Below are 16,954 nucleotides of genomic sequence, written 5' to 3'. Positions count from 1 at the left end.
CCCAATTGCCTCATCCTGGGTCATCTCCAGTCATCCTGATGAATATCTGGTCACTGGATTCAGATGGCTCTGGAGGAGAAGTGAGGCTGGTGACCTGCGCAGCCCTCCCTCACTCAAAACAAAGTCAAGTGCAAGTCATGTCATTATTTCTCTGATGGCATGGTCCTCTTCTGCAATGAAGGACGAACACACACATTTCTCTTAAAAGTGCTGTAGCCAACCAGAAGGATGAAACTTAAAGACCTTTTTGAATAACTTAAAAGTAAGTTGAAGGGCTTTATCACATGGCTAGCTAGCTGGAGACAGTTATATTTTGGATAAGAGAGATTATGTTTGGGAAGGCTAGTTGGGCATTTAATGCAACAAGTCAGATAAGAGAGAGGACTTGAATTAACTCTAGTGCTAACCTTGAAAATTGGAAGAATAAGGTCTGGGAAAGTGGTGATATGAAAACTTCAAACTTCTTGTTCATACAGGGAGAGGGAGAAAGAAGAGTTAAGGCTCCAATTCCAAAAGACTTATAATGATAAACACTATTTAATTCCAGAGAGAGAACTAATGAACTCTAAGTGCAAATTAAAGCACAATTTTTTTTCACTTTTTCTTGCCTTTTGCAGCATGGTTAATATGAAAATGTTTTACATGATTTTATATGTATAATTGATATTGCTTGCTTCAAAGAGTAGGGGAGGGGCTAGAGAAGAAAGAGAATTTAGAACTCAAAACTTTAAAAAAATTGTTAGAAATATAAAATTGTAATAGAAACCTCCAGGTTTTGAACCTGGCACATGCATAAGAGGTGGTTATTGACAGTGTTGATATGAGACACAATGGTTTGACCATGGAAGTCAGAAGTGGAATTATAATTTCTTCTGTTATAATGTTGAATTTATTTTAATGCATCCTAAAGCATTATTCTATCCATCACATCGTTCACTCTTACTGAACTTTCAGGAAATTAAAATTGCTGTCTTTTTTGCTTCTCATGACATTTTATCAATTTCACACATGTGCATTTTTTTAAAATAAGTACAAGATTGGATCTTATTTAATATATTTGCTTTAGACATAAATTTATACTCATTTTCTTTATTGTTTTGGACTCATATTATCCTACATGATAACACTCCCATCTGAAAGTCATGTCATATGTAAATTTGATAAGCATACCATTTGCATTTTCATTCAAGTGGTTAATAATATAGAATTTAATAGGGTCATTTATAGAGACCTGTAGTACTTTGTTAGAATCTTCCTTCAAAATTGGCAATATCTGTTAGTCATTACTCAAGGAATCTGTCATTCATTTCTAAATCTACTTAACCACAATAGGACTTAGGAGTCTATGAGACAATATACATTTGCATATTGTCTTTTCAAAAGAGAAGAATATTATCAAATTTCAAGAATCACATCAAAGTAAATTTATCAGTTTGTCCATGCTCTCCTTGGTAGTCTGTGGGTGTGATCCGATTACATTTCTCTAAGCATCTTTTATCATGTGCTTGTTTATGGACATGTTTATACACACAAATATACAAATATAGTATATAACTAGTATGTTAGCATTCTGTTTTATTCTCATTTTTTTCTTTATCAGAAGACTAAGGAAAATGGTTTTAATCCACCTATATAAATTTTAATAGATTTCAAGAAAAAAACTGAGGCACAGATAAGTGTCATGAGAAATCACTAAATGCAATACAGAGTTAAAAGTGATAACTTTTGAATTTGCCATATATTATTAATCTGACTGAGCTACCATGCCTTTTTACATCATTCTGTCAATAGGATGGGAACTAGAAAATTACATAAGCTATTCCAATGGATCTCATGGGAGAAAAATATGTATGACCTGGCATCCATTAGGAATATAATTTCAGACACAGTAATATTTTCTGAAATGATAATTATGTCCACAGTTTCATAAAATCCAGTTAAAATTTGGATACCTAAAGTAGCCATGCAGTGCAAGGAAGGTATTAAGTCTAATTCTATCTATCCTTCACTTATTTTTAATGTTAATAGGAATCATTTATCTTTTTCCTATACCATCAGTTCAATTATCCTTTTCCTTACATTCTTCAAATTTGTGTAATTTTTATTTCTTATAACGAAGTCAAAAAGCTTCTCTTTAATATCAGCTTCCCTATTTGAAAAGGATAAAAGTCACTATTGACTTTGTCTTTTTGTTTCTTCTTTGGTTATCATATATTCTCCCCAAATCTGCTTTTTATGTGCAGTCATGATCTTTTTTTTCCTTTTTTATATAACTAGTCTTCAAGGTCACATAAAATAAATGATCACTTATGGAGAGAATTTTGAAACAAAAGTTATTGTGTGGCCTTTAATATTAGTCATCTACAGACATCCTGACCAAAAATGTGAGGAGATAAAGCTTCAAAAATGATTATAATTGACTTTTTTTTCTAAGTTTGTTTAGGTGAAATGCCCAATGATTTTTAAAAAACAAGGATATTATTGTGATCTAAAAACATTTGATATCTTAGTCTAAATTACATCATTTCTATAGTCATAATATTTAAGTCTCTGATTTTGCTTTGATTCTACTTCTTCCAAATCCAAGTTGTTTAATATGTTATCTCATTTTTTTCTTCTTTGTAATATTATCAATATTAAACTTTCATGATTTTAATATGAAATACTCATAACTATTCTCTCCACTTATATGTGGAGAGGAAAAGTTCCTACATAATGACATCTTATTGTCACATAAATCCAGGAGCTATTTAATACTTATAGTGCATCAGGGCACTTTAATATTCTTAATACTCTACATTTCTACCCTAACCATTCATACATGTTTGCCCACAATATAAGCAGTCTTCTACATTACTGCTCATGGAAAATAGATGTTATGATTTTTTTCTCATTTGTTATCTGAATTTACTATCATATCAAGCTTCAAATCATTAGATATCCAGCTACTCTTATAAAATACAAGTAATGAAAAGATTTGATCTTTGCTAAGAAACTTCCCCAATTTCCTGAAGTCAAGGGCAAGCATATTTCCATCAGAAAAAGCCATAATCTTTAGTCCCCCAAACAACAAATAGAACAAATAAAAACCTTTTCCTGGATACAGCAAAATACAAATCACACTCAAGGTAGATCCAGTGATGTTAAAACTGTATCCTTTTATAACAAGAGATGAAACTGGTAGGGTCAGGGCACAGTCAAGATGGGAGAGTAGAAGGGCACACCTCTAGAAGCTCTCTCCCCAAAGCTCATAAAATACCTGTAAAAAATACCTCTAAAAATATTCTAGAGCAGCAGAAGCCACAAAACTACAGAGTGAAAGAGATTTCCAGGCCAAGGCAACCTGAAAGACTGATGGGAAAGGCCTATTGCACCTGGTGCAGAGTGGAACACAGCCCAGCCTATGCTCCTTTCCAGAAGCAAGGCCAAGATTGGAGCAGGCTTCAAGGCACCACCACCAGCAGCTGCAGGTCCCAGATTCTTCAATTGACAAATGCCAAAGACAGCTTCAAAGTTCAGTGAGAAAGTGTTTTCACCTGGGTAAGAAGGGAATGCAGCAGTCTAGCCCTGGCCCCAGGCAGCAGCAGCTTCCATCATTGGAGCCCTTGCCTAGAGACACTGGAGGAATTGAGCAGCTGATCTGGATCTCAGCTCTGAATAGCTGCCCTGGGGTGAGGAGGACTGCTGCCTGGTATGGTGAAGTTGGTGGAGGCCCTGGAGAGGGAATCCTGCTCACAGACCAGAGTGCAGAACAGGAGAGGAGTAAACTCCTCTCCCTTGATTGTGCCACCTTGGAGGAACTGAGAATTCATAGGTCCCCAGAGTATACTCTCCTCTTGAACTCAAAAGTCAGGTAACTAGCTGGGGAAGTTACCAAAAAGAGAAAAAAGGATAAGACAATAGGAGGTTACTTTCTTGGTGAGCAGTATGTTCTTCCATCCTTTCTGATGAAGAGGAACAATGCATACCGTCGGAGGAAGACCTAAAAGTCAAGGCTTCTGCATCCAAAACCTCAGAAATAAATATACAATGGTCTCAGGACATGGAAAAGCTCAAAAAAAGGATTTTGAAAAACAAGTAAGAGAGGCAGAGAAAAAATTGGAAAGAGAAATGAGAGAAAGCAAGAAAATCCCGAAAAGTGAGTCTATAGCTTGCTAAAGGAGACCAAAAAAATGCTGACAAAATTAACACCTTTAAAAATAGACTAACTCAAATGGAAAAAGAGGCTCAAAAAGCCAATGAGGAGAAGAGTGCTTTAAACAGCAGAATTAGCCAATTGGAAAAGGAGGTTCTAAAGCTCACTGAAGAAAATAGTTCTTTAAAAATTAGAATGGAATACATGGAAGCTAATGACTTTATGAGAAGCTAAGAAATTACAGAACAAAATCAAAAGAATGAAAAAAATAGAAGGCAATGTGAAATATCTCATTGGAAAAACAACTGACCTGGAAAATACATCCAGGAGACACAATTTAAAAATTATGGGACTACCTGAAAGCCATGATCAAAAAAAGAGCATTGACATCATCTTTCATGAAATTATCAAAGAAAACTGCCCTGATATTCTGGAACCAGAGGGAAAAATAAATATTGAGAGAATTCACCTCTCACCTCCCAAAAGAGATCCCAAAAGAATAACTGATAGGAATATTGTAGCCAAATTCCAGAGTTCCTAGGTCAAAGAGAAATTACTGTAAACAGCCAGAAAGAAACAATTTGAGTATTGTGGAAATACAATCAGGATAACATAAGATCTGGCAGCTTCTACATGAAGGGATTGAAGGGCTTGGGATATCATATTCCAGAAGTCAAAGGAAATAGGATTAAAACCAAAATCACCGACCCAAGAAAACTGAGTATAATACTTCAAGGGAGGGATAAGGTCAAAAGAGAGAATAGAATAAATGGGGGGGGGGTGCTGCAGGATAAGATGAAGGGACATATAGTTAGTCTTTCAAATCATGACTGTTATGGAAGTCTTTAGCAAAATTACACATATATAGCCAGTAATGAATTGCTTGCCTTCTCAATAGGGATGAGTGGGGTTGGGGGAGAGGAAGGGAGAGAAGTTAGAACTCAAAGTTATAAGAACGAATGTTGAGAATTGTTTTTGCATGTAACTGAGAAATAAGAAATACAGGTAATGGATTATTGAAGGGAAAAATGGTCATTCAATGAAACAGAGGACTTTCAAGTATTCTTGATGAAAAGATCATAGCTGAATAGAAAATTTGACTTTCAAATACAAGAATGAAGAGAAGCACGAAAAGGTAAACAGGAAAGAGAGATCATAAGGGACTTACTAAAGCTGAACTCTTTACATTCCTAATGGAAAGATAATATTTGTAACTCTTGAAACTTTTCTCAGTATTTGGGTAGCTAGAGGGATCATACATATATGTGCGCACACACATACGTAAACAGAAGACACAGGGTAAGTTGAATAGGAAGGAATGATATGTAAAACAATGAGGTGTGAGAGAGGAATATCTTGGAAGGAGAAAAGGAGAAATGGCATGGGGCAAATTTTCTCTCATAAAAAGGCAAGAAAAAGATTTTTCAATGGAGAGGTAAAGGGGAGGTGGGAGGAGAAAAAGTGAAGCTTACTCTCATCACATGGCTTAAGGAGGGAAAAACATGCACACTCAATTTGGTACGAAAATCTATCTTACACTAAAGGGAAGTAGGGGAGATGGGAATAAGTGGGATGTGGGAGGAGATGATAGAAGGTGGAGAAAATAAGAGGAGTGAGTAATTAAAAGTAAACACTTTTAGGGGAGGGATAAGGTCAAAAGAGAATAGAATAAATGGGGGGCAGGATAGGACAAAGGGACATATTGTTAGTCTTTCACATCATGACTATTATGGAAGTCTTTAGCAAAACTACACATATATAGCCTATATTGAATTGCTTGCCTTCTCAGTAGGGAATGGAGAGGAGGGGAGGGAGATAAGTTAGAACTCAAAGTTATAAGAACGAATGTGGAGAATTGTTTTGGCATGTAACTGAGAAATAAGAAATACAAGTAATGGGGTTCAGAAATCTATCTTGCCCTACAAGGAAATAGAGAAGATGGACATAAGGGAAGGGAGCTGTATGATAGAAGGTAAGGTAGACTGAGGGAAGAGATAATCAGAATGCATTGGTTTTAGGGTGGGGGGAGGAGAGATATTTTTGATATTTCAAAAATTTGAAACTCAAAATCTTCTGGAAATGAATGTTCAAAACTAAAAATAAATAAATAAATTGAAAAAAGAAATGTAATAAAAATAATAAATTATAAAAATAAAAGTAAATGAAACAAAAGCAGAAATGTGCTTTAAAAGGTTAGATAAAAGAACTTTGAAAAGTTTTTAAAAAATATTTGTGGGTATATGTTTACATAAAATTGTTATCTTAATTGTGTATATTTTAATTATGAAAGTAATTTCATTTAAAAGTTGAAAATATTTTTAAAATTAATAAAGCAAATTGTGGATTTTATCATCTTAAAAAAAGAAAATGGTAGGGTCATTTCTCCTATTCTTGAATAAGCTTCTTTCATATTAATGTGTAATGACAACAATGAAGTCCTTTCAGCTGCATGGAGAAAGTATCTAGAGGTTACAAGTTGTTCATACAGAGAACATCTGTAAGACATGTTCTTTTTTGCTACAGCTATCCACCAATCCACGACTTCACCTGACATGAAAACTATTGGATATAGTGGTTTGGGTGACTATTTGTTTCTTTGCCTATAAAGTTAGTATTTGAAAGGTATTATAATGTTTTTTATTTCCAAAGCTTTTTTCCTTAGAATGTTGCCAAACAAAGCCATTATGAATATTATCAATTCATCTTAATGAATTTTTAAAAGATTTCTATAGATCAAACTATAGTTTAATTTTTCAAATATTATAAAGTGGTATGCCACTATTCTGTTTCATGATTATCTACTTTCCAATTTCTTATCCTGAAAAAAATTTCAATATTTTGCATTTGTAGAATTCACTGTTTCTATATCTCACTTCTAATCAGGAACAATAAATTAATTTTCTCTACAAATAACTGAAATGCAGAAAATGAAACCCAGAGAGAAACACAGGACAAACTGGAGATGCCATCTCAGTCATAAAATGATAATGGGACTCCAGGTGATGTAAATTAAATATACTTTTGTACAATAAAAATTAATGGCTAGAAAAAAATGAATTAATGAATTATGAAATAATTTATTTGTATATTGCACTGTTAACATTTGAATAAAATGTTAACTGTTGACCATGAAATTTTGTATATCAATTAAGACAGTTACATCAAATTACCTGAGGTGGAAGCAGTGGCAGTCTTATAAAGGCAAGAAGCATGCTTAGATCACTGCATCTCCTCTGTGTATCATATTTAACCCACATCATCAAAGCATGGAAGATGGTTTCTTCATCAGGAACATTCACATCATCACTGGCCAGCAGCTTATGTAGCTCCTCAGCTGGGAGGAGTAAAAACTCTTGATTTCTGATAACTTCCATTATATTTTCCTGCAGAGAGAAAATATCTCAGCATAAATTCTGCTTGCTTTTATTTCGCTAGTGCAGGTACCTCAGAATGAAAAGGAGGGAAAGCAGCCTATAATACCTTTTGCACTCATTAAAACATAATCCTCGAAAGTGAATCCTTCAGAAATGAACAAAAATGAAAGCCTGGTAATGGAAACTGATGCATAAATGGACCTGGGACAACAAAATCCTAAAAATAAATGAAGGATTATGTTTCAATTTATACAGATAATGGTGAGTTTCTCTATGCAGAAAGAACCCACAAAGCACTTATGAACCATCAAGTGAACTTCCATTTAATAATTAGTGAAGGAAATAGCAGGCTTTTAAACAGAGAACTAACACATGTATTAAAAGATTAAAAACTCCAGTATTAAAAACAATATCAATAAGAACAACAAGAAAAGTGGATACTGTAGTTGAGTGGATCCATAGCAGGTTGAGCAAATGAAGGCAAAGAAAGAATTGTGCTTCATGTTGATGTAAAGCATCCCTCAGGCATTTATCCCCTACCCTCTTCTCTTTAACACTTTTGTCAATATCTCGAACAACACAGATGACTCACTTATCAAATTAGCAGATGATACAAAGCTGGGACTGATAGCTGACATATTGAACAACATAACTGGAATCCAAGATCTTGAAAGGCTAGAAATGATGGAACAAATCTTACAAAATGAAACTGATAAGATTTTATAAATTGCCAAAGTGATAAGTACTCTTAATTAGTCTCTATGCTTCCAGAACTTACTGCTTCAATATGTTTTATAGATCATTTTCAAATCAATCTTCCTAATTCACTGACTTGACAATGATATTTCACACCTCAAAAGTTTTTATGGCTTTCTGATGCCTTTCACAGATAGACAACAAACATTTAAGTGCTTAGTATGTTTCAGGCACTATACTAAACTTTGAGAAAACAAATGCAAACTAAAAAGGTAGTCTCTGCCTTCAAGGAGCTTATGTTTTAATAGGGGAAAATAAGGAAAAGGAAACTTAAAAAGGAGGGTGGGAATGGAAAGTGACCATTAAAGAGACATGTTTCATAAATGTCATGCTTTTTAGTATAGCTTTTAAATTTCTTCATAATCTATAATCTAAATTTTTCAGTCCTAATTCAAGCTATTCTCCAATATGTATTCTCAAATTATGGATTTACTCAGATTTTAATGTCATATTTTAAGAAGAAACGACAAAAGAGAATCTCTTTTTATAAGTGGAAGCAACTAGGGATGGTTAGTATGGAGAAAAAACTCTTAAGGAGAATATAATAATTATTAGAAAATATTTGAAGTACTGTCATATGGAAGAGGAATTAGAGACAACATGGAAAATGAACTAGCTTTGGAATCAAGAGATCTCTGTTCAATTCTCATCTCTGTTACCAACAGCCCATGTGGCCTGATGAAAATACTTTAGCTTTCTCAGCATCAGTTTCTCTATCTATAAAACATGGAGTGGTAAGACTAGATTTTTAGTATAAATCTATGATCTTAAGAAAAGAATTGAGGTGATGCCTCCCTTTACTCATTTACAAAGATCAGCAGTCCACAGTCAAAAATGTATATATAGTCATATGTTTTTTTTTTCTGATGTACCAATCGGTTTTAATGACTCTCCCGTTATTCTTTTGTTTCCTTTTCTTTTTCTTTTTTTTTTTTAATTAATTGGAATAGCTCTGCAGGACAGGATAATTGGGCAGATTTGGGAGAAAATTTAAAGCTTTGTAAAAACAAGTGTATTTAAAAAGTAAATACATCTAAGATCCTAATATGATTTAATCTGCTTAGCTAGAAAGGAGTGAATCATGAATATCATGATTGGTCTAGGTCATCTGGTCCTACTGGTAGCTGATCAAGAATTACTTCTTCATTATACCTGAAAAGGGGTTGGTCAATCACTGCTTAAAAATTTCTAATTCTGAGCAACTCATGACATCCTGGTAACGTCATTCCATTTTTTCACAGCTCTAAATGGAAATGTTTCCTTTCTTACATGGCACCTACATTTTTAGGTGCCAAATCATTATTTCCCCTGAACCATAGGAATGGGATTGTATTATGTATATTATGTAAGTAGACCTAATATGTTTATTATAAACTTAATCCCAGGCACCAAATGTTATTATTTTAGCTGTCAGATTAAAGGACAAACTATTTCCTCATTATGAGCACATTGTATGGCACATGGATGAACCCAATGCTAAATATCACAAATGCCTTCTTTAAAAGGGGAATTGGGATATATAAGTCATAATGAACATTGAATAACATCACCCCCCCCAAAAAAGTGTAATTGACTATAACTGAATTGAAACAATTAAACACGAATGAGAAAATCATTTTTCAATCAGCTCTCTATGGAGTCAGATCACTGATTTATTAAAAGATCAAAATAAAGACCAAATCAGGAGGAAGATTTAAATTAAGAATACATTACTTGTAACAAAAAATAACTCCAAATCATAATACTTAAGTGACTAATTGACTCAAAAAAAGTAAAATGAATTAAAAAAGCAGCCATCAACATGAACTATTAACCATTTCCTACATTATTTTAATTAATATAAATCAATAAACATAATAAGGAGGTTAATCAAGGTTACACCTGATCTCTTTGTCAAGCAGAATACTGCAAATAAGGGCAACAATCCACTCAAAATATAAATCACCTGTGAAATATAAAGGATGATGTTAGATTATTAATAGTATTAATTAAAAATATAAGAAACAATAAAAGGAAAATGAGTTTATGAGCTCCTTGTGATATTCATTTAAGCCAGATCCTCCCAAGAACATTTAATTATGAAACTAGAAAGACAACAGATATATGAGTAGTCCACCTTTTGGAGATCCTGCACAAGAGCTTAGAACACAAAAAGGGAAGTATGCGGACTTTTGCCAACGGATGGGCTTTCAGGCAAACTTTGATGTCCTAAGAGTTTATCTCCAAAAGGGGAACCAGAGATGAAAAATAGATACCATATGCCAAAATTTCTAACAAATTTTCTCGGCCAATGTCAGTGGAATTGCTGGGTTTTGGATTCTAAAATAACAATGCCAAAAGCGTTATATGAGGAAATGGAAACTAAGCTAAAGGAAACAACACTTAGAAAAGCAGCTAAATCATTATGCACAAAGGAGTTTTATGCTACAGGTCACAAAAATGTTAAGTTTTTGAGGGATCATTTTTGAAGCTATAGAAAAGGGGAAAAAAAAACTAAGCAGTAGAATTGGGGAAATATCATGGAGATTCTGTCACCAAAAAAAAAAAGGGTGATCAAGTCAATATTAATAAGTTGCTACCTATACACATACTTTCTCATCTTCAGAATGCTTTATCAGAGAATGGTATATATCCATCTGTGGAACTGTTGGTGAAAGCATTAGAAAGGAACGCAGAGGCGTTTCTTTCTAAAAATGATATTCTTTGTTTAACATCTTATATAATCAAGGAATTCTAAAGTGTATAGCTAATAAAAGATCCCATCTTGTATATTGTTTGCTTCATGTAAAAAAAAAAAGCATGAAATTTGATAGAATAAAATTTAACCTTTAATGCTTCCCCCCCAACAAAATTCTCTTAGATTATCCTTTTAAAATCATACAAGATTGTTTCAAAGATTTAAAATAGAAATCATTTTGACTGCTCTATCACAATACCAAGTGTAGTACAAAATAGGGAAATTTATGTTCACCAAATGTTTATACTGATCAGCATGAATACTTATATCTTGAATAAAAAATATAAACGGACAATAGATTGGACTGAGAATTTTAAAAAAAGTAAAACAGGGAGAGGAATGGATTGTATTTATGAAATTCTGCAATCCTTTCAATGAAATTAAATTTCTCACTAGTAATAGTATATGTATGTGAGTCAGGTAATATAACATCTCCATCTGAAGGGAGATGGTAGGTAGAAAAGAATGAAGCATACTATAAATGACGGTACAACACACACACACACACACACACACACACATACACACATACACAAAATACAACATAAAGGATTTCAACAAAGACAGGAATGCCCAGTAAAGGAGATAGTCCAGTTAACTAACAAGAGCAAGGAATAAAAGATAAATACTTTGAATGTTACAATAATGCCCACGGAACACCAAGAGATGAGAAATAAGTGTTCCACCCCCTGCACAGATTAGTTGATATAGTCCTTTTGGAAGATTTAGACATGGACTAAACTATAGTTGGACAGGATGAAAAGACAGGAAGGCTTTGGTCTATATCATTGAATCAATAGGTCATTGATATAGCAAAATAATAAAACAGATTTAAGAACAAAAGATATTTGTTTGCTTATCTGTATATATTTATTTTCTAATATACATATAGGTGAAAAATTTAGGACCATTTTAATCACATTTATTTTTATTCTATTTTCATACACAATTGATTGAATATAATTTTCCTCTATATTATGACCCTCCTTTAAAACATTCATTTGTGTCTTCATTTAATTATTTCCTTGGCTTTGTAATTTTGTTATTATGAAAGATAAAAACCAACAGCTAATTTGTCTTATTCCATTCTACTTTTCTTTTTCCCTTCTTGATCTCTACTAAATATGTTAGATTGAATTTAATGGAAATGTTGAAACTATCAACATCCACACAATTACTCACCAACAAACATCATCTAGTGCCTTTTGGTTTAGATCTTACATTTACCAAATTTAGTACTACTAAGCTTTGAACATTTAATGCCATATTACATAATACTTTATTTAATCTAAACTTTAACTTAATTTAGGCTAGGTTCTACCATCATTAGATTTTCCGGTATCTGCCATCATTACAGTCAAATCAGGGGAGGTTTGTGTTATACTTCTACTTACTGTTTGCTCCATTTGGTTTTGTTTTTTTTTAAGATCTTGATATTTGCATGCATAGATGACATAAAGGTCATCTTTAAGAACCTAAGCGTAACTCAGAAGGTAAATTTTCATCTGAAGACACTTATGGAATTTAGCTGTGGACTTTTTTCAATGAACCAGAGTGGGTCTGAAAGGCAAGATTAATCTCAAGGGAATGTAATTTTTCATTTGCCTTCCTTTCCAACAAAAAGTTCCCAGCATTCAATTTAACTGAAATTAGTCACAAGTTGCACTAGGTTTCAGGGTCAGAGATCATAGCTTTTGAGCTAGAAGGGTCTTTAAAAACCAAACTCCATCAATTTTTTGAGATTTGGAAAATGGGGCACAAAGAAGTTATGTATATTTTCCCAGGTCACACAAGTAGTAACTGGTAGAGCCAAGTTTCACATCTCGGTGTTCTAACTCCAAATCCAGCCTTTTTTCCCTTGATTAAAATTCCTGATTAGCCAGTTCCATTCTATGTGATGGGTCAATAATTTATGGGAATAGAAATAAAAGGAATCTTAAAGGTAATTTTGTCTAATCTCATTTTACTATAAAGGAAATTTGGTCTCAGGTGCAGTGACTTGTCCAAGGTCACATCATTAAAGTCTAACCACGAAATGATATTAGACCTCTTGAGTACAAAACTAGTGTTCTTTCTATATTTGACATTGTACATGAAAAATTTGTTTAGAAGTCTCAAGTCTCTAAGTAGCACATAATAACATTTTACTAACACAATGTTTTGTCTGTAGTAGGCTTAAACATATAATGCTTTCTTTTTCTGCTTTGTTACTCTCTTTGTTTTTCGCAGGATAAACCATCACCTCCCCTTAAAATCTATCTTGTAATGGTTTTCATGACAATGTTCTTTTGATTCACCTCTTAACTGTCCAACCATTTTTTTTCCTTTTTTTCTTTATATTCTCTATTTGTGACCTCATTTGCTCCCAAAAGTTGAATTACCATCATCATGAGAATGATTCTCACATCTTTATACCAATCTCTAATCTCTTTTTTTGGAATTATAGGCCTACAATGCTATCTGTCTACTGGACATCTTCAACTGGATGTCCTATAGACATCTAAAACTCATGTCTAAAATAACATTTATTGTTTATTCCTAAAACTACTCAGCTTCTATGCTTTGTTATTTCAGTTAAGGGCATGACCACCCATCCAATTGACCAGGTTTAAAACTTTAGAGTAATTCTACTTTAATAGCATCCCTACCATCTATCTCTCTATATTCACTCATCCTCTATTTATCACTCTTACCAAGGATACTGCAATAGTCTGCTAATTCTTGTTTCCAGTCTCTTTTTTCTTTATTCCATTCCCCACATAAATAACACATCGATATTAACTAAAATGTATATCTGATAATATAACTCCTCAATTAAAAATCATCAATGGATTTTATATTGCTTCTATGATTAAAAAATATCTTCAGTCTAATATTTTAAGTCTTCCATGATGCAGCCTCCACCTACTTTTTTAGCCCATTTAATTTTTATACTACCCTATAATTTTCAAATCCAGTAAAACTAACTTACTGGTATCCATGCTACTTATCTGTTGGTATTTGCATCCTGCTAATTCTTATCTATCAGCCTGGTTTTTTACCCTAATTTTGAACTTATCTGTGTATCTTGATTAAGAAATGTTCACTTAGTTGCTTACTCTTGACTCTACCTTGACTGAAAATATAGGATCATAAATTCTGAGTTGGAGAAAAAAAATCTCAGAAGTGTCCTTGTACAATGTCTTCATTGATAAGAAATTGAGTGGCATGCTCAAGATCACTTGGAAGATTAGTTATGTCTTATCCCTGAAATGGATTCATGTGATGGTAGAAAGAAAACAATAATCTTAATATCACTTAATTTACAGATGGTTGCTACTTTGTCACTTTCAGTCATTTCTGATACTTCCTGGCCCCATTTGGGATTTTCTTGGCAAAGATGCTGGAATATTTTGCCATTTCCTTCTTCAACTCATTTTACAGATGAGGAAATTGAGGCAAACAGGGTTCAGTAACTTGCCCAGGATCACACAACTAGTAATTGTCCGATGCCACATTTGAAAATCAGAAAGATGAGTTCCCCTGATTCTAGGGCCAGAATTCTATCCAAAGTGCCACCTAACTTCTCAGTTTACAGACAGGAGTTAAGAAAATCTCCCTCTATATAATGGTTTTTTTTCTCTAAATGAAGAGAAAATTTTCTTTTCTCTCCCAATGGCTGCATAAAAACCAATACACACACATTTTCTATATGCCTCTGCATCTGGTTTGGACTCCCAAATACTGTTCCTCATTGTGTATCCAAGATACACCATCTGTTTTAGCTTCATTTTGAGTACTGTCTTCCTGCATTTGATTTAAGCTCCTTGGTGGCAGGAACTAAGGGGGTTCAAAAGTTGGCCAAAAGAAGATCATAGGAGTCTCTTTGCTAGCACTGAGGCAAGCCTCTGTTGCTTTGACCATACTCAGATTTGGGTGGCACTCCTGGGTGGCAAAGAGGAACACTAACACACCAGAGCTTGTGGCCACAATGGAATGAGAAAACTCTTCACAGTTCCAGGACAGAAAAGAGTGCTTGTGGTCACTCATAGATCAGAGCACAGATCAGGAGAGGAATAAGAACCTCTCCTCTTCCTTGGAAGTACTGAAAACTTACAGGTCCCTAGAAGTATCTCTGAAAAATAGCTGCACAAAACCCATGAAGCTTGGGGTGGTCCACCCTCCACCCTGGAATCAGCACCCTATTTTAACCAACTGTTTGTTAAAAGTTAAGTAATAGGCTAGGAAAATGAGCAAACAAGAGAAAAAAAAATCTGGATGATTGACAGCTACTATGGTCACAACGAAGATCAAAACACACATTCAAAATAAGATAACAAAGATCCTATATCTCAAGTCTCCAAGAAAAATATGAATTGTTCTTAGACCATGGAAATGCTGAAAAAGGATTGTGAAAATCAACTTAAAAGAGGCAGAGGAAAAATTAAGAAGAGAAATGAAAGTGAAGCAAGAAAACAATGAAAATGAGCCAAGACTTGGTAAATGTAAAAATACTGAAGAAAATAACACCTTAAAAAAGAGACTAGAACAAATGACAAAAGAGATATGAAAAGCTACTGTGGAGAAGAATTCCTTAAACAGCAGAACAGATGAATAGAAAAAGAGGTACAAAAGCTCACTGAAGAAAATAATTCTTTAAAACTGAGAACTGAGCAAATGGAAGCTAGTGACTCTTTGAGACATCAAAAAACAAAACCAAACCAAAAAGAATGAAAAAAAGTGGAGGACAATATGAAATGTCTCATTAGAAAAACAACTAACCTGTCAAACAGATCCAAGATAGATAATTTTAAAATTATTGGATTACCTGAAAGCCATGATCCAAAAAAGAACCTAGACATCATCTTTCAATAATTATCAAGAATAATCCCCTAATATTCTAGAAGCAGATGGTAATATAAATATTGAAAGAATTCAGCCCTTATCTTCTAAGAGAGAGCACAAAATGAAAACTCCAAGGAATGTTATAGCCAAATTCCAGAGCTTGCAGGTAAAGTAGAAAATATTGCAAGTAGCCAGAAGGGAATGATTCAAATATTACAGAGTCATAGTCAGGATTATACAGGACCTAGCAACTTCTATGTTAAAGGATCAGAGGGCTTAGAGTATGATATTGTTGAGGGCAAAAGAGCTAGGATTACAACCTAGAATCACCTAACCAGCAAACCTGAATAGAATACTTCAAATAAGAAAAGGGATATTCAATGAAACAGAGGATTTTCAAACATTCTTGATGAAAATAGCAGAACTGAATAGAAAATGTCACTTAAGAATACAAGACACAAGAGAAGAATAAAAAAGGTAAACAGAAAAGGAAATAATAAAGACCTTAGTAAGGTTAAACTATTTATATTCCTACGTGGGAATGATATTTATAATTCATAAAAACTTTCTCATTATTAGGGTGTATGTGTTCATCCTTCATTGCTGAAGAAGACCATGCCATCAGAGAAATAATGACATGACTTGCACTTGACTTTGTTTTGAGTGAGGGAGGGCTGCGCAGGTCACCAGCCTCACTTCTCCTCCATAACCTTCTGAATCCAGTGACCAGATATTCATCAGGATGACTGGAGATGACCCAGGATGAGACAACTGGGGTTAAGTGACTTGCCCGAGGTCACACAGCTAGTGAGCGTCAAGTGTCTGAGGTGAGATTTGAACTCAGGTCCTCCTGACTCCTGCACTGGTGCTCTATCCACTGCACTACCTAGTTGCCCCCCATTATTAGGGTAGATGGAAGGAGTATATACATAGACAGAGAGAACAGGAATGAGTTGAATACAAAGTGATGATGTATTAAAGAAATAAAATTAAGGAATGAGAGAGGAATGTATTGGGAGAAAGGGAAAAGGAGAGTTACAATGGGGTAAATTATCTCACATAAAAGAGGCAAGAAAAAACTTTTGCAATGGAGGAGGAGAAGAGGAGGTGAAGGAGAGTGAGTGAAGC

General features: G+C 33.9%; 1 protein-coding gene across 1 annotated transcript in view; it reads right to left on the bottom strand.

Annotated features, from left to right (window-relative positions):
• Positions 1–16,954, bottom strand: part of KLHL1 (kelch like family member 1) — a 566,614-nt gene that overhangs the window by 219,097 nt on the left and 330,563 nt on the right. Inside the window, exon 5 of the mRNA XM_072622321.1 lies at positions 7,306–7,518. Within this exon, the coding sequence (XP_072478422.1) occupies positions 7,306–7,518 (213 nt within the window). The remainder of the gene's footprint in view (positions 1–7,305; positions 7,519–16,954) is intronic.

The sequence above is a fragment of the Notamacropus eugenii genome, chromosome 6, assembly GCF_028372415.1.
Source record: "Notamacropus eugenii isolate mMacEug1 chromosome 6, mMacEug1.pri_v2, whole genome shotgun sequence".
Classification (NCBI taxonomy): domain Eukaryota; kingdom Metazoa; phylum Chordata; class Mammalia; order Diprotodontia; family Macropodidae; genus Notamacropus; species Notamacropus eugenii.
This window is presented reverse-complemented; position numbering and strand designations above follow the sequence as displayed.